Here is an 18,156-nt window from a genome sequence, read left to right on the forward strand (position 1 = left end):
CAGGCCATCTGATGACAGAAACTTGTCAAAAAAGGTCAGACCAAGTCATACGAAAGAAGAAAAGCTCAACCCCCCCCCAAAAAAAAACAACGTTTGAACGCGCATAAAAATAACATCTATAAAACTATACGTTTCTCAAAAACATAGCTGCTAACCCTTCAAAACCAAAAATATTGACTCTATCCACGTGATGGCTCAAGATGATGGGCACTGGACAATGTAACACCCCCTCCAAACCCTTCATACACAGTTTTCTGCATTCAATAAACTCAAACTATTAAAAGCAGACCTGCAACAATGTCCGAAAAGTCTAATAAAGATTTCTCCAACCGACTTATGGGATTAGCCTCTAAGTACCTGTGTGCCAAAATATACATACCATTGAGTCGATCAATTTCCTTGTTCCTCTTTGTGGATATAATGTTCAAGTCTCTTTTCTCATTCTCCAGAAGCTGAATGGCACTTTTGTATTCAAACTGAAAACAGAACAATTTTGTCAATTACACGGAGCCCTAAGACATGATAAATGGTTAACCCTATTAAAACTAAAGCAAAAGCTGGAAAGGCCAACAGAGGAACCAGTATGTCGGGCATGCACATAGCGAACATGCATATAGCGAAACACACACACAGCGAATATATTTTCTGGTCCCTAATTTTTCTTTGGGTGCCTATCCTTTGTGTTTAAAACATGTATATAGCGAAAATGATACATAACTAATGAAAAAATTTCAATGCCCTGCTGTTTTCACAATGTGTATGCTTGACTGTAGACCACTGTCTTCAAGTGTGATACAATTGAGAGGTAGCAGAAAGATTAATTACAATTTTCTCATACTGTAATACACATATGAAATGGTTCACATCATAAAAATAAATTAAACTTCCTGTTCAGCAACTGCATACACAAAAGACATTGGAAGTTGAAAGAAAAAACAAAAAAACATTCTAAGCAATATTTAACAGATTTCCAAATATAAAAACCCAGGAAACTCAAATCAGTAAATTGATAATCAAGCAAACTTCTGAACATAGCACATGGCAGCCTGAACTGAAAGGGACACTATTTTCAAAATAGTCCATGTGCGTAAAAATAACAAACTTTCAGTCAACTATCCCCATGACCTAATAAAGAACTGAAAAAAGAGGAGAAATATTACAAACAATCCCAAAACAATCATCAAAGATAGCCATCAAATAATACCACTAAGCAGAATACCCAAAAGAGTTTTATACGCTTTTTTAAAGCATCGCATCAATACCCCAGCACGTCAAATAAACAGTCTTGTGTAAACTAACGACAAAGATACGAACTTTCAGAAACAGTCACAGAAATTGACACTACTTTCTGAACAATTTGTAAAAGTACAGCTTGAACAAACCTCTGAAGTTTGGAAAACTTCTCTGCTCTCTTGAAGTTCCTGAAGTTTCTTTGTTGATTCTGCATGCTTGGTCTCTGCAGTAGTTGAGACAAACACAAAGATAAGCTTATTTTTATTAGGTAATATCATTTTATATAAAATCAAGCACATTTGAAATATTTTGTATTGAAAAATGAAAGTCTTGTTTCCTGATGATCCTTTCGAGCTCCCCATGTTAAAGTGGGTCAATTTGTTCTAATTTCATTGATCGAACATCTAGAGCTACTAACTTGACCTGTTTCGAAGGAGACGTACGCCTCGGTTTTGAACCAACTCAGCCGTTTCCAGAAGTAGGCCACAAATACACACAAATTCTTGATCAAGCAGACTGACAAACACACACTTGAGCTGCAGGAATAGGGGACCCGACATCACACAGAGATGGTACTTAGTGTGCGTACGCTGAACAAGGACTTGACTGATGTGGGACCAGACGGAAGGCAAGGTGCTGAAATACACTTTATCGGGGAACATAAAATTTATGGTAAACCTGACCCACGGAGGAGAGGGTTTAACAACATTTCTATCAAAAGACACTGTGAGGCACTAAAAAATTATTCTTAAACATACCAAGTTCAGCAAACTTTTCTTGAAGGGTGGTCTTTTGAGCAGTTTCTGTCTCTAATTTCCCAGTTGTTGTAATCAGCTGTTTCTCAATGTCGAAGTACTGTTGCTCTGTGAAAAAAAAATAAGGTTGTGAATTGCTTCATTGATGAATAATATAGATATTAACAAAATTGATCCCTTCTGACATTCTCAACCAAATCATGCCAAATGTCTTGTATACTTGTAAACAACAGCTGGTGTGATTTGCAAGGAACTAAAATGTTTCTTTACTTTTTTCATTTCTATACTCTTGAGTCCACTCCCGCAAACAGATGCCCTATTTCTGTGGGGGGGGGGCAATAATTTATGCTTCAGATCACATATGGCCATTAAAAATGTTGCAAATCAATTTCTCAAGAAAAGTTGAAGCCGAATTTACAAAATTCAAATTATGAGGAGAAATTTCACCCCCCCCCCTCCCAATGGTCCAAAGCATGAAAAATTACAATGCAATTTTGATTTGCTGTTTCCCATCCAGTTGGTTTTTGTTGTTATCAGTCTCTAGAGATCTAGATTCTAGTACATCGAAATTAAGCTTAGAATCTAGCCTTATATAGTTTTATAACAAAAAACATCAAATATTCTTAAAAGTGAATCATTTGTGACGATAAAAAGTCAATGTTCAAGTGAAGCAGATAAAAAATAAACACGGCAAGAAAAGTGCTCGATCTAAATTTAGATCTAGAATCTGAGCGAGATGATAGTGAAAGTGAAATTTAATTCCTCATAATGTAGGCCTACCTCTCTCTCATGTATGTCTATAAAACCTTAAAAAGTATTGCTTTCATGTGTTCTGATGAGGACAAAAACATTCTTACCTTTTAAAGTTATAAAGCCAAAAGAAGGGGTTGTAACATGTTAAATTTGACAAGAAGACAAAAAACTGAACTGGGGTAAAAAAAAACCAAAGTGACTATTTCTCCGAACGCTCAGGAAAATAAAGTTGAACTTTATTTCTCAGAACGGTTTCTGATCCTGAGATTTTTTGTTTATTTGCGAGATTTAGGCGTCATCCTTTCATTCTGCGAGGACTGGGAGGAAGCATTTTTTGCATCGCATTCAATTTCTAGAATTAGAGATTTTTAAATGTCTGAATGTTCAGATACTTCAGTTGTGTTTGGGGCAACGTTCCCGGACTATACTTCATTTGAAAATGGGAGTGTATACAGACCCGGTAACCGGGAACAAAGTCATAAAGTATACAGACCCGGTAAGGGAACTCTTGTGATTTCTGAGAGTTTCAGCGCCCTCTTTGCTCAGGGTAGACCTAGGTTCTTCTAGATCTATGGTCTAGATCTAGATCTAGGCAGACAGATTTAAATCTTTGATCTAGTTTCGCGGCTAGCCTAGATCTAAATGAAGATTGCGGATGTCTTTTCGATGAACGATCGTTATTCCTCCGTTTTGGAGGTGGAGGAATCACAATTTGAAGAAAAGAACAAGTTACAATGTCATAATTTCAATCGAGCAGCCCCCCCCCCTCTCTCTCTCTCTCCTCTGTGTATCGCTCGCCTTCTCTTTTTCTTTGTTTGTCTCTGTCCTTCTTTGTTCCCACCTATTTCCCACTCTATCTTTCTGTCGTTCCCTCCTGCCAACTGGGGCATGTCATATACATTTTGCTAGCACCCCCCCCCCTCCTCTCTTTCTCTCTCACACACACACACACACACACACTAGATTTCTACCGGGTCTGGGGGCTGAAACTTCCCGAAATCATAAAAGAGTTCCCCTACCGGGTCTGTATACTTCGTGACTTTGTTCCCGGTTACCGGGTCTGTATACACTTCGTTTGAAAATACCTTCTAAAGGTACTGCGAGAAAACAAGACTGCTTGACTTTAACAAGTAACCTATTTTGCACTTAGCCACCCAGGAAAAACTCAAATCCTTCATGTAAAAAAAGTCCCGCCACCCCCCCCCCCCGCCACTCTATTCGCTTATTATTAACAATATCTTGAGAACGGAAACCGTTCGGAGAAATAGAGTTCAAGTTTATTTTCTCGAACGTTCAGAGAAATAGAGCCAGCCCAAAAAAAATCTGGGGGGTTAGATTTTAAGGCGCAATTGTTATTCGCGGGTTTTAGACCCAAGAGTAGGAGGCTGACCTAAAGTAAAGGCTAAGGCCCTAAGGCTAATAGGAATAAGGTGGGGGGTTTCAGGGCCCCCTGAATTCACCATAATTTGACGTTTTGCAGTTGTTAGGTTTGATATCTTAGCTCGCCGCGCATCAAATGTATAGATCTAGATCTTGGCTCAAATAAAGAGGGGGTGGGAACTACCGAAAAAGCACCGATTTTAAACCATAATTTGATACTTTACATTTAGAATCTAGATCTAGAGAATCTAGATAGATCTAGAATCTAGATCTAGATATCTAGATCTAATCTAGATTTTAGATTTGAAATTTTCTTGAAAAGAATTGATCTGCGACAGTTTTGGTGGCTACTTTGTGTGATTTGCAGCCAAAATGCAGCAAACAGTACTGCAGTTTGACCCCCGAAGCAGTACATCTGTGTGCGGGAGTGAAAGTAAAAATTTACCAAGTGTACCAAAACGTATACCCTACCAAATATTACGAATATAAACATAGATCTAGATCTAGTCTAGATAAAGACTAGACTCTAGAAGATGTGTACTATTTCAACATCAACAACAATCGAAAAACTATACTATCAACAATGACAATGGCCGGCTGGCGGCATGAGAACTCGAGATGATGTCGAAAATGCTGACTTAGAATTACCTGAATTAACACGCAGCCTCTCATACTTAGATTTGACAGCATTCAGTTCTTCAGTTTTGCTTAGAAGTAGAGAATCTATTTTCTCCTTGATCTCTCCGGGTATTCTTTCTATTTCTGAATCATCCAGGGATTTTGAAAGTTCTATCCCCGCCATTGTGAAAGTAATGAGCAGCCATAAACTCAACTCAGCAGTAAAGTCGAAGCAATAAATTTCCGTTTACTGCTACCTGAATCAAGCGTCAGAGTATTGAAGATTCTTCCTGTTTGAATTTACTGAAAAGCCTTTGAAACCATTGAAGAAAATGGGTTCACTGTCACAACAGGCACACCCTCATCGTTAAGACTTCCCCCGTAAGCTACAGCTGTGCACTGATAACTTTTCAATAATTGATCCACGTATTGGCAGCAGCAGTTATCAGCAACAGAGTAGTGCTCGTGTGTGGTAAGTTATCTTAAAGCTTTATCACACACCTCTGAGATGTGGATTCTCTGTGTTGACGTTGTTCTGATGTTGACTGCTACTTTTCTGTGAAGTTTCCGAAAGTTTCCAGTTAGATTGGTTGTGAGCGTGACAAATCAACTGTGTGTTGGGCCATCATGAATATCCTGTTTGTGTTGACAATGATTTTTTCTATTAGATCTAGATTCTAGATCTAGATATAGATCTATATATATTTTTCTTTTATAAAAAAGTGGTCTAGACTCTAGTTTCTCTAGATCTAGATTGTAGATCTAGAATCTAGATCTAGATATCTAGATTATAAGATCTAGATGTAGGTGGGGAAAATGAAACACTATTTCTAGATCTAGATCTAGATCTATATCTAGATCTCGAAACCCATTCATTCTTATTATAGGCCTACTTTATCGATAGAACTTTTGTGTCAAACTGATGAGACTGACAATTCATTTCCTAGCTCATGGAGTAGGTTACAAAGTTGGCCTAGATTAGATCTACTTGCTTGCTGTACATTCCTGTCTCCATAAGTTATGGCATAAGTATAGACTAAAGAGTCATCCTTAGCCCTAGCCCTGATTCGCTACCATAGACATGCGACTACACCCAGGGCGTAAATCGGGCTATGATTAGCTGATTAGCCGAACCTTTGACCCTTGAATACATTTTAAGTAGGCCTACGGTAGGCTACTCTTGGCGCTCTCGACGACACCCTCCTGTCACTGTCACCACCCTCCCTCTGAACATGCTTTCTGCCCCCCCCCCTCTCTCTCTCTCTCTCTCTCTCTCTCTCTCTCTCTCTCTCTCTCTCTCTCTCTCTCTCTCTCTCTCTCTCTCTCTCTCTCTCTCTCTCTCTCTCTCTCCCCTTCCTTCTCTCTCTTTCTCCCCCTCTTTCCCAAGGTAGGGTAACAGATGAAAAAGTCTGTAATTTGTAACATGTATAATTACTACTAGATTCTTCTTCTTCTTCTTTTCTATTTCTTCATCTTCTTCTTGTTCTCCTCCTTCTCCTCCCCCTCCTCCTCCTCCTCCCCCTCCTGCTCCTCATCCTCCTCCTCCTGCTTCCTCTTCTTCTTCTTCATCTTCTTCTTCTTCTTCTTCTTCTTCTTCTTCTTCTTCTTCTTCTTCTTCTTCTTCTTCTTCTTCTTCTTCTTCTTCTTCATCTTCTCTTCCTCAATTCTCCTTCTTCTTTTTCTTCTTCCATGAGCGCTCCAACCCGCTGTGAGGAGATGGTCAAAGGAGCGAGACCGAAACCGGGAATTCCCAGAGTACCGTAAGCCTACTTAATGTATTCATGGGTCACAGGTGCAGCTAATCGTAGCCCGGTTTACATCCTGTGTGTAGTCGCATGTCTACCATAACGACCGTAGAGTAGTGATCATGGGTTTGTTGGCAAAGTTAGGATAGTCACAGGGTTATCATTTCCTTCCAGGTGGGAGAATCTAATATTTTCTTCCGTTTAGGCTTTCATAATATATGTGATCTGAAATAGTCTAGGTTCAAACACATTGGGAATGATTGTTTTTTTTCCTTATTTCTGTTGTTTTAGAAGTGCTGTTTTTGCCCAACTGGCATTTTTCCGCAGGTTTGGGAATTTTTATAGAGTTTTTTGGCTCATCACCTTTCATGCCCATTAAAGAACACATTTCTGAGTGGATTTTACTGAAAAGCGTGGATTCAAAATACAAAAAATGTAAATTTTCAGTTTCCACGTACTCTCAAGATAAAAAGAAATAGCTAAACTTTGGCCGCCATTTTTTCACTAATTTTGATTTTGCCTCTGAAACCAGGCGATCCCCACCTTCTTCAATCGCCAGTGTCTCGACTTGTATTCAAAACAAATGGATTTTTTTTCATTAGAAGCAAGACAAATGAACTAACTTTAAAGATAATACCTCTATAACTCCATAGTCCTATGTCAAAAAATTGACGAGAGCCTGATTCCACTGCAAATTAGTCTACTTGTTTGCTGTATATTCCTGCCTCAATTGTGAAGTATAGTCATCCTTAGCCCTAGCCCCGATTAGCTACCATAGCGACCATAGTGTAGTGATCATGGTTTTGTTGGGAAAGTTATGATAGTCACAGCGTTATCATTTCCTTCCCGGGGAGAATCTAATGTTTTTTTCCGTTTAGGCTTACATAATGTGATCTGAAATAGTCTAGGTTCAAACGTATTTTTGTTGTTGTTGCTTTTTTCTGTTGTTTTAGAAGTGCTGTTTTTGCCCAAGGATCAGTAGGGTCAGTGGCGGTGGGTAGTGAAGGGCTTACGGGCTTGAGCCCCTCACCCCCACCCCCTCCCCACCCTAACTCTATCCCTTAGTCAATGAAAATTTCTTAAATAACGAAATAAGCAGTTGAAACAGTTATGACCGCACGCAATGAACTCACAGTGATCAACTTGGCGGCTAGCCCGTTTATCCAATCATTGTTGTCACCGCTTACAACTATAGTAACCTAACAGCCAATCAAATGTCGTTAGGGCTCAGAAAGAATAAGCCGGTTCCCACGCCCGTCTTTAATGAAACTCTTCTTGTAAAAAAGGTAGAAGACTTTTAAAAAATAACACTGCACAGAGGGCTCACGCTCTCCCAGCCCCGACAATGGGGTGAAAGTTTACGACACACTTTTCCCCAGTGACATGATACCTAGTGCCCATTGGGCGTTTGTAAGGCGTGTTCTATTTTCCGCAACAACATGACGCAATCCACCTCATAGACGGTATATGTTTGGAGTACTGTGTGTTTGTGCCGCTGAGATTTAACAGTTATTAATTATATCAAACCACTTTCGAGGCATCTTTTTCTTCAGATAAAAACTGATTAGAGAACTTTGGAGGTGAAACGGCTTCGTCCCCACCACCCAGAAGAGCTTAAATTTAACTAAGAACTAAGAGACGGAAAACAAATGTGACTCTTCTGGTTTGAATGTCGGGAGTATAGAAAAAATCATCACAGTTTTGTTCCTATTGCTTGCTTTTTGGTGGTAAAGAAGTGGAAGAAACCTAAGCCCCACCCAAGTCTTGGTCCACCCACCACCACTGAGTAGGGTTGAGATAGCATAGAGCGATCACTTTCTCTTTTTGTTCCCCTGACTTAGTTCTACCATAAGTCTGGTTGGTCGTGTAGTCTGCTAGCTGTCAGTGATGTGTTGTACAGCTACAGTAGTTAGGACACCTATATATACTGCATTTTAGAAGCATATAAGTTGCCCACTATGTGATATTATATCACTTTACCGTACATTTTTGTGTGTAGTAAAAATTATAATTTATAATCAACGAGTGGACGCATATGTGAGGCAGCGTGGTGAAATCAGGCGCTCGTCAAAATAATAAAAGTGAAGAAACTGGCATTTTCCCACAGGTTTGGAAATTTTTATTGAATTTTTGTTTTTTAGCCCAACACCTTTCATGTTCAGTAAAGATCACATTTCTGAGTGGATTTTACTGAAAAACATTGATGAAAAATGCAAAAAATGTAAATTTTCAGTTTCCACGTACTCTCAAGATAAGGAAATAACAAAACTTTGGCTGCCTTTTTTTCACTAATTTTAATTTTACCTCTGAAACCAGGCGACCCCTACCTCCTTCAATCGCCAGTATCTCGACTTGTATTTTTAAGACAAATGGATATTTATCCATCAGAAGCAAGACAAATGAACAAGCTTTAAGTTGATAGGCTAACTCCATATATATATATATATATATATATACACACACATATATATATATATATGTCAAAAATTTGACGAGAGCCTGATTCCACTGCCTCGTTACACACATTCTGTTATATTGGCTTTCATTGTATTGTCCAATTAAGAATGGTCTTTCATTTTAGTGATCATAGATTATTGCCATGACTGAGAAGGAAAAGGGAAAGCTGTTCAAGATTTTTCAAGAAGTAATTTTACTTTTTTTAGGCTGCTCTCTATTAAGCTTGGCTTATAAGGTGGCGTCACCATGGATTGATGTGGGTTGGAAGTGTTTCAGCATTGGAACTTTGCATGTTTTTTTGTCTTGAAAAGAAAACCTCTTGTTGGTATGTGTATTGTTTACACATTGTCATAGAAATTATAAGTTTATATTTTCAAAAAATTTAACCAGCTCAAAATGACTTTAAATAAAAACAGGGAATTTTAAGACTTGAAAAAATGAGATTGTAAATTGACAGTGTGTCTGGACAAAGATCAGTTTGTTTTTGGTTTTAAGCTAAGCTGTCCTTTAAAAAATTCTTTATATTCCAGCTGTATGCTTAAATCGTTTTTGTCTAATGATTATTACAAAGTGAACTTCTGTATTCAATATACTAATCGTATAATTTTTTTGTTACCATCCTATTAAACTGGTATTCTGGCTATAGTGTTATGGTCATAAATAGAGACAAAGGTAAAATATTGATCACTGAAAATTTTAAGTCGCTGTTATAAAAAGACTTTTCTTCTTTTCTGTCAGATTACCAGTCTCAATAAAGGTTTGGTTTTCTGTCACTGTAGCAAAACTGAAGATTAAAATTTGTCAGGAGGTCATTGTTGTGGAGCACAATCAAATAAAAAGTTCCAGTAGAAAAAACAATTAAATTGCTTCATTTATGATTATGTCACATTGTGCTTCAGTGTGAATGTGCTTTTAATTGGAACAGGTATGTTAACATGTTCTTTATATCATTTAGTGGCCTATAGGCCGAGTAATGATTCGTTTAGCACATCATCTGTTTTGTGTACTTCCTTTCATTGCTTACTGTTGTGTCTATTCAGAGGAAGTTTGTAGAGAGGAGTGTCTCTTTCCTGACTAGTTACTCTTATCATGATAAAGTAGGTTTGTTTTGAAATGGAGCATAGATCTAGACTATCTCAGGAATTCTCAAATGGATGTATTCTGACTCGGAAGAAAGACTTTCAGGAGCCAGGATCAGAGGTGACACAGTCGTGCCAAAATTTTTAATTAATTTGATGTAAGAGAGAGATGATTTAATCAAAATTTTAACTGTTTTGTATCTTTTATACTTTTTTTTACCTCTCCTTCTAACCTTCCTCTGATGAAATGAGTGAGAACCCAGATCATCAAACTGTGACATAAAACACTGTTTGGATATTTGAGTAGGTTTACAGTGATTTATTTTCCTTTTGATATTTTTCTATGTGGTTATAGCATCTCTTGTGTTGACCCAATAAGTAAATCACATTGTGTAATGTATAGTAGAAGTAGGTTCTATGAGATAATGGAAAAAAGACTGTTGTCAATTGTCCCATGGTCTCATCACATTTGCCATGGAGATACTGGAGAATTGAATTAAAATCAAATTTAATTTTAAACTCCACTGTATTGATCCACGTGAAAAATTTGTTTTACAATAGTATGTACATTTGTTACATAAATTAACACATACATTCATAAATAATACACATATTACAAGCACAGCTGATCCACACACCGTGCTGGTGGCCACTAGGAAGCGCCTTATGTTTTAACTAGAGGGTCATCGTGTCTTGCTCAAGGACTCACCCACTGACCACCCATCTAAATGTTGTGTCACGAACACATGCTTGACATCATTGTGAGCCTGAGATCACTAAAATAGCACCCTGTTCTGCCACTGGAGCCCCTCCAGAAGATGTTGCTACTAATTTTCTCTGTCTGTCTTTGTTTTCTGTCTTCCTTGGAACATTGACGTGTTCCACTGTCCATTCTAGGATGTGCTGGGTTTTTTCAATGTGCCTGCCTGAATTTCCTTTGGGAAGGAGGGAAGGGGTGGTGGCTGCAGATTGCTTTCTAATGGTTTAGTCAATAAAGAAACAACCCCCCCCCCCCAACTCAGAAGCACACTCACAAAATGAGCAGGAGGTCACTAAATAAACACCTGACTCATCAACCGGGGAATGACATATGACATTCAATGCTGAGATGTGGCTGTGCAATGTTCTCTTTAGTTTGTATTCTTTTCGTTCTTTCCTTCTTCTCTCTTTCTCTAGCCACTTGACCAAATGCTCCACATTTGAAATAATCGTTTTCTCTTTAGTACATATAACAAAATTCAAGTGAGTGACTGTACAGTGTGTGCCTCCAAAGATGTCTGACTAGCATCAGTGGTGCGATGGTTAGGTTTCTTTGTCATCTCATGCAGAAGATATGAATTTGATTCGTGCATGGGGAGAATTTTGTCGAGTATCTCTGTCTGTCTGCAGGGACATTATGTCCTTCTCAGTCTGGATTGATCCTGACTGGCAGGGTTGAAGCAGCCTGCCTCCTAAGTTATCTACATTGATTTTATGGAGGCATAAAACATCTGCAGTATACAAAATAGTTGATAGCAGTAATTCTCTTGTTTACTAGTTGTACCACCATTCAGTTGTCTCATCCCCCCCGGGGTAATGCCACTGACTGTAGTGTCTTTAGGTCATTCCCAAAGGGAGGACATTTCTCGTTCAAGCACAGTAGAATTGTAAATGAGCTGATTCATGTCATGCTCATAACTGTGCCTGATCTACAACAGGGAACTGCTGCTTTTTCTTTCCTAATCCTTACTATTGTCATTTTCCTCTACTTCTTTTGTATGTTTTTCACTCTCTTGTGACCTGGTATTTCCAGGGTGCCTTGATAGTCGAAGCAGACCTTGTGCTGTTGAAGCTAGAGAGGTGAGCAGAATAAGTCTGATTCCCTGTAAAGACTTCTCTGTTGACGCCCACCTCTTGGCGCTCATACGACCTTATGCAGTTGCGAGTGCCGTAAAACCCTTTACTATAATAGTTGTCTCAGGCACTCCATTTTGAAATCACATTATATGTAAACACCGATGTAACTGTAATTAGTGAGTATTGTGGTTTGGTCTGTCCCTTCTTCTTTTATGAAGGTTAATATACTATTTGTCATACTCTGCTTCCTGGCCATATGTGGTCGTTGTCGTGACTGCATCGACGCAAACTGCAATTAAATAACTTCATGATTTTGTTGCTTTGTTTCTGTAGGGTTTGTATTTTTTTTTCATATTTATGTTGAATTTCTGGTTGTCACAATTGTTTTTTCTAATAAGGTTGGTCTGTTCTTTAGGCCTACTGCTCTGTGTACAGGTTTCCTCTTCCTTCCTAATATAATACACTTATTTTGTTTATAGAGAGTCAGCATGATATTAATGATAATAATCACCATCAGTACAATTGCACAAATGGTCTCTTATTGATCTTTTGTTTTTTGTTGTTTTTTTTAATTAAGAAAAACCACTTATGTTAATCAATACGCGTTTTGCTAATACCACTGTTATTCTTCTTCCCCACGACGATTCATATTGAAATTGAATTGTATTGATCAAACAAAACAAAAGAATATTTAGATCTTTCCGAGGGTAGGGAGACAGCAGCACATGGACACATTATCTTGTGACGTTTTTATGTGAAACCGTATTCGTGCAGTGATGGTTTCATCTTTTAAATAACGGGTGTTTTTGTGATTCTCTTTCTGTGCCATTTTCTTTTTTAGAAGTGATGGTTTACTGGTGCTTTGTTTGCCCATTTTGTGTCTATTTCCGTCTTGCTTTTGTCTCAGCGTGTTTCCAGACTCTTGTGCTGAGATATTGTTCCACGGCCTTTAAGTTTAATTGTAATTCAACCTGAGTGGCAGGAGTCGGTTCTTTGTTGTTAACGGGAGGAGGGGTAGAAAGCAAAGAGAGCAAAATAAAGAGGAAGAGGGGAGTGGGGCTGTGTGTGTGTGTGTGTGTGTGTGTGTGTGTGTGTGTGTGTGTGTGTGTGTGTGTGTGTGTGTGTGTGTGAGAGAGAGAGAGAGAGAGAGAGGAGAGGGGCAGGAGAGAGGGTGTGTGTGTGTGTGTGTGTGTGTGTGTGTGTGTGTGTGTGTGTGTGAGAGAGAGAGAGAGAGAGAGAGAGAGAGAGAGAGAGAGAGAGAGAGAGAGATGGGGGGCATGATTGGAGGGGACAGGACCTGCATGAGCGCATTTTAAACTCAATGAACGCCACATCAAAGTCGATAGGCAGTAATGCGTATATGGTAGTCTGAATCGATAGCGTCACCTATGGTCCACAAATCGCGATTCCTAATACATGTCGCTTGGCGGGTTGTTGGCAGTACTCAGCTAGCAAGTGAGGTTGTGGTCCCACTAATTACTTTGACTTATTCTCCTAGTTAAATTATGAAAAAAATATATATCCCCTTTTGTTTCGTGTTGTGAGAGAAAGAGAGAGGGAGAGGAGGGATCGAAGGAGGGGAGGAGGGAGGGAGAGAGAGAGAGAGAGAGAGAGAGAGAGAGAGAGAGAGAGAGAGAGAGAGAATTTTATGCTGCGGCATCGACTCTTTGCCATCGACAAATGTTACGTGTTTTACAATCAGTGGTTGATCAGTAAATCGATCGCTGCTAGAGTTAATCACGAATGCAGCGAATCTGTACGTTGTCTATTTCATACTTTGAGGGAAGATGCTACCAAAAAAAAAAAAGTAAAAGAACAAAAGAAAAAGAATAAATTCAGGTAAACCTGACAATCATGGGGAAGGGGAAAAGTGCGGAGTGGGAGTGAGTCCCTTTGTATTTCTACAATAAATACTTCTTGTTGAGAGAGAATGCTGGCAATGGTTTCGTTGTGTCGCTCGCTTTTTGGCCAAGGTATATAATAATAAATATAGTAGCTGGGCGTCGAGGAGGAAGTTGAAATATTTGCATTAGAATGTAGGTGCTAAGGTTCAGTTTGGAAAGAGTTTTACGGAGCTTGAAACTGTAAGACGTCGGCCGGCTGTTCAAAATATACTAAGCCCAAAATTTTGAGAAAAAAAAGGTATTGCAGTTTCTTAATCTGTGTTATCGGTTGGGTTTGCTCGTGAAATATTTGGTTGAAATTCAAAATTATATGTTGAGGGGAAAAGGGCAAGAAACGATTCTTAATGTAGGCACAATTTGTAAAAGAATTGAGACAGTTTTTTTTCTCTCTCCTGAAAGATTCCACCTTTCTTAGCTAAGGACATTTTAACAGCTTTCTGATGATAAAGTCATATGAGTGCGCATAGGTGCTCATAATTAGACTAAGGATGTTGTCCTTGGCGTTTCACGAACAACTTGGTCGATCTATCGCAGATTTCTGTTAAAATCGCGAATTCAAGTCGCGTGCAGGAAAAAAAAAATCCTGTATACGGTAATTACAATCGACGGAAAACACCTATGTTTGAAAAAGAAAAAAAGAGTCGTCACGAGTATGTTTTGCGGATGGTAGTAACCTAGGTAGTAACCCACGCAACCCACAGTTCCACTCAGGCTCTGACAGGCAGAGAATAAGCACCTCTCCTGTACACCTTTGTTTCTGACTTCCATTTTTTCCCATTTCGATTTTCACGTACGTTTGGAATTCGCGACGTTGCGTGACGTGTTTTAATGAGGCAGAGCCTGTTCTAACGATTCGCGAACAACTTGGTTTTGCGATTCTTTCAAAATCGCGAAAATACCCCAATTCAATTCGCGCGCGGAGATTTTTAAAAATCCTGTAGGCCTATACAATATGCAAGCTGTGTCGACCGTAAAGTAAAAGTAAAACGTTTACAATCGTCCAGACTACATAATTCATGTGGATATGCATAATGGTCTGTCGACGTAGTCGTCCTGTTCAGGATCCTTACACCGGCTTTGGTGGTGTAGTGATATAGCAAGTGCGCTTCGCTGGTAGACGTAGAAGACCGGAGTTCGATTCTCGGGAGGGGAGAATTTTTATCGAGTATCTGTCAGTCTTTCTGCTAGGACGTTGTATCTCTCAGCCTGCGTTGGCCAGGCAGGGTCGAAGTCCGCCCACAGAATTCTACACTAAGTGTAGAATTCTGTGAGTCCGCCTCATAAATGCTGTGGATGGGCGGGTCGTAGAACACCCACGTTTGAAAGAAGAGTCGTTACTCCTACGTTTTGTGGTTGGTTCACAGAATTCTACACTTAGTTTAGAATTCTGTGGGTTGGTTGAAAGGTGCACATGATGGCCTTTCTTCTGTTCCTTTCCTCTTCTTGCTTCTGTCTGTACATCCGGCTATGTCCATTCGCTAAAAATAATCATCGGTGTGTCGATGTGGTTCTCTTTACTGAAACAGTGGGTGGTTGGCGGGTGCTCTGGTGTGATTTGCTGTTTGCTCTTTCTTTCCACTCAAGCATCTGCTGTCCCCATCTCTCTTCTTTTTTGTGTTTTTAACTCTCTTAAACACCTCTAATCTCCGGCACGTACATAACCTTATTGTGGTGCAAGTGCTGTCAGTGAGAGCCTGTTTTTTTACCCACAGTTTTCATTTTTGAATTGCGTCGTACCCGTTTTCGTCCCACCCGTTTCCGTCCCATATATCGATTTGATTACTATATCTATAGAGTGCTGCAAATGCCACTCCGACTCCGAAGTGGTTTTACGATGCGCGGAGAAAATTCGTTCTCATAATCACATCAACAGGGGGGGTGAAAGTAGGATTTTTTGCAGGATAGAAATTCGTGATAAAAGTTTTAGAATGAAACAGTTTCAGTACACATCAGTTTAACGAAACTTTTGTTTAAAATATGTTATAAATCCAGGATAAGACTTTTGCACAATATTTACATTCAGTCTGCCACCGACTCATGAGATGATAGGGAGACATTTTCAGCAAACAGCGGATATAGATGTCTGCCCACTTCTCAGAATATCACCTCACCCGCACATTACTCACAGATAGAGATAGAGAGAGAGAGAGAGAGAGAGAGAGAGAGAGAGAGAGAGAGAGAGAGAGAGAGAGAGAGAGAGAGAGAGGGTCGCTTATTGGTATCGAATGGTAATCGGTTGTATTATATTGCAAATGTGGGACGAAAACGGATGAAATCGTGGCTGAAGAAAGTGTGGGGAAAATGGGTAGTGAGCTAAGATGTGGGACGAAAACTGGTGCACCGAAAACTCTCACTTGAACTTTAAGTTGATTCAAACAAGCAAGCACCGTCCCCTTTTTACAACCATGCCATGTTCACGTACGTATCTAGACCATAGATCGACAGAAAAGTCAACGTAGACTAGCCGACTTTCTGGGCTGTAGTTTATTTTAGTTTAGATTTTATTTTTTTTATTGCTTGATACCAAGCTTGGTACACATGCGGATGATTGGGCTCATGTCTGGGTAAGGTCAGGATTTTTCTGTCCTGTCTGGGATCTCTTCACCACTGCCCAATGTCTTGTCGGTGAACTAAGTGTTCCATCAGTGTTGTTCGGTTCCATAAATATATTATATAATTTCATCTTAGTGTTTTATAATCTCTCCCCCCCCCTCCCTTTGTCCGTCCTTTGTTTCCACCACCCACTCCCTTTCTGACCGTACCCCCCCCCAAAAAAAAAAAAAATAATAAAAAAAAAATAACGAGCTGGACAAAACAATTGAAAGAAAGAGCTTATAGCAAGCTAGCACTAGCCAGCGCCATTACCTGACCCAACCCGATGTGATCGTGTGTTTGGCCAGTGAGCAGCTGTTCAAAGACGACATTCTCTCTGTCTTAAGACCGGAGCAGGTGATATGATTCGAGGATACTTTAAAAGGGCGATTTTTTGTTTGTTTATTTGTTTTTTGTTTGTTTTGTGTTGTTTTTTTTTCAACTGGGTCGTTTTTCAAGACCCCCTCCAACCTAGCTCAGACCTATGGAAGATGGATGCTTAACTCGGATGTTCCACTATTAAATAACTATGTGTTTATAGCGGTGTTAAATGTACATATTATATCATGCCACACCACACCACACCATACCGTACAATCAGTAAAACATTCACCAGTGGTGGCGTACGTTTACTAATACACTTTCGAGCCACCCTCGAAGATGGCTGTCCTAAAAAACTAAAGATAATTGCGAGTTCAAACTGTGCTAATGGAATTTTAAACACCCCCCCCCCCCTTTTTTTTCTTCTTTTTTCCCTCACAAAGGTTTTCTTCGCCCCACATGATGCACGTTTGAATCCTTTGAGGATTTGAATGGCCGCTGTGAATGGCTCTTTCCGCGTAAAATTAACGAGAAACGCAACCGGTTAACGTGCACTGCAACATAGAGTGCAGAATAGGTTTGCTCGCGTGGAGTTAAGCTGAAGCCTCAGTAAATACATCGTTAATGGTTTCGTCCGGTGCTGTATATATATAATGTGAATTGATTTATCAAGTCAAGCAGAAACTTCGCGGAACTAGGTTTTTCTTTGTCTCGAGCAACGTTCTTTTAATTGATCAGGATTGGCGACATGTTGTTATATCAAATTAAGTTCTACTTAATGGGAGAATCGCGGAAAATAAAAGCTCGCACAAAACAGTAAGTCCGGGCAGCGCTACTGTAGTTACTTTCTTTTAATCATTCGTAGTGACGTACATAGTTTTGCACTCGCGGGTGGTTGGTTGGTGCTCTGGTGAAGTTTGCTCATTCTTTCTAATCAATCCTTTTCCCCTCTTCCTTCTTTTCTTTGTATGTCACCCGACAAGTAACATTTCTAATCCTGAGCTCGTATATATAGCCCATTCAGTGTTTCAAGTGCCGTAAAACTCTCACCAAATCTACACTAAAGCTTTGCACCCGCTTCTCCGTGTTCTGTGTCTCTTGATTCCACAAATAAAACGACTGGATTGAGGTTCCTTGAAGCTGGGCCACTGCGTTAATTAGGGAAATAAAACAACATCATCTCATTAGTGGCCCAGGCGAACTGTACCTCCAGTACTTATACGAGTTTTTCCGAGTTTTGTTTTTGTTTTTCTTTTCTATGGAGATAAACCTCAAACTCACTGATGAGATGTTGGAGAGAGAGACAGAGAGAGAGAGAGAGAGAGAGAGAGAGAGAGAGAGAGAGAGAGAGAGAGAGAGAGAGAGAGAGAGAGAGAGAGAGAGGGTGAGAATGTAGAACAATTGGCAACCATGCGAAACTGGTACATTTCAATAATAGCATATTTCATACCTTACAAAAAACAACAGACTTATCGCATAGCTT

General features: G+C 39.5%; 2 protein-coding genes across 5 annotated transcripts in view; one reads left to right on the plus strand and one right to left on the minus strand.

Moving 5' to 3' along the window:
• Positions 1-4,967, minus strand: part of LOC101856503 (nucleoprotein TPR) — an 80,582-nt gene extending 75,615 nt beyond the window's left edge. For 3 of the 4 annotated variants that reach the window (XM_035968870.1, XM_035968869.1, XM_035968871.1), the window contains exons 1-4: positions 4,770-4,967; positions 1,992-2,096; positions 1,383-1,456; positions 380-476 (exon numbers count right to left, since the gene is read on the minus strand). In XM_035968870.1, the coding sequence (XP_035824763.1) occupies positions 380-476; positions 1,383-1,456; positions 1,992-2,096; positions 4,770-4,923 (430 nt within the window). In that variant the 5' untranslated portion in view covers positions 4,924-4,967. The remainder of the gene's footprint in view (positions 1-379; positions 477-1,382; positions 1,457-1,991; positions 2,097-4,769) is intronic. The other variant, XM_035968868.1, reaches the window with a different exon arrangement.
• An 88-nt stretch (positions 4,968-5,055) lies between these two features.
• Positions 5,056-18,156, plus strand: part of LOC101856726 (protein O-linked-mannose beta-1,2-N-acetylglucosaminyltransferase 1) — a gene marked incomplete in the record, with an annotated part of 63,885 nt that continues 50,784 nt past the window's right edge. Inside the window, 1 exon segment of the mRNA XM_013080616.2 lies at positions 5,056-5,211.

This window comes from Aplysia californica, unplaced genomic scaffold (assembly GCF_000002075.1).
Source record: "Aplysia californica isolate F4 #8 unplaced genomic scaffold, AplCal3.0 scaffold00093, whole genome shotgun sequence".
NCBI lineage: Eukaryota > Metazoa > Mollusca > Gastropoda > Aplysiida > Aplysiidae > Aplysia > Aplysia californica.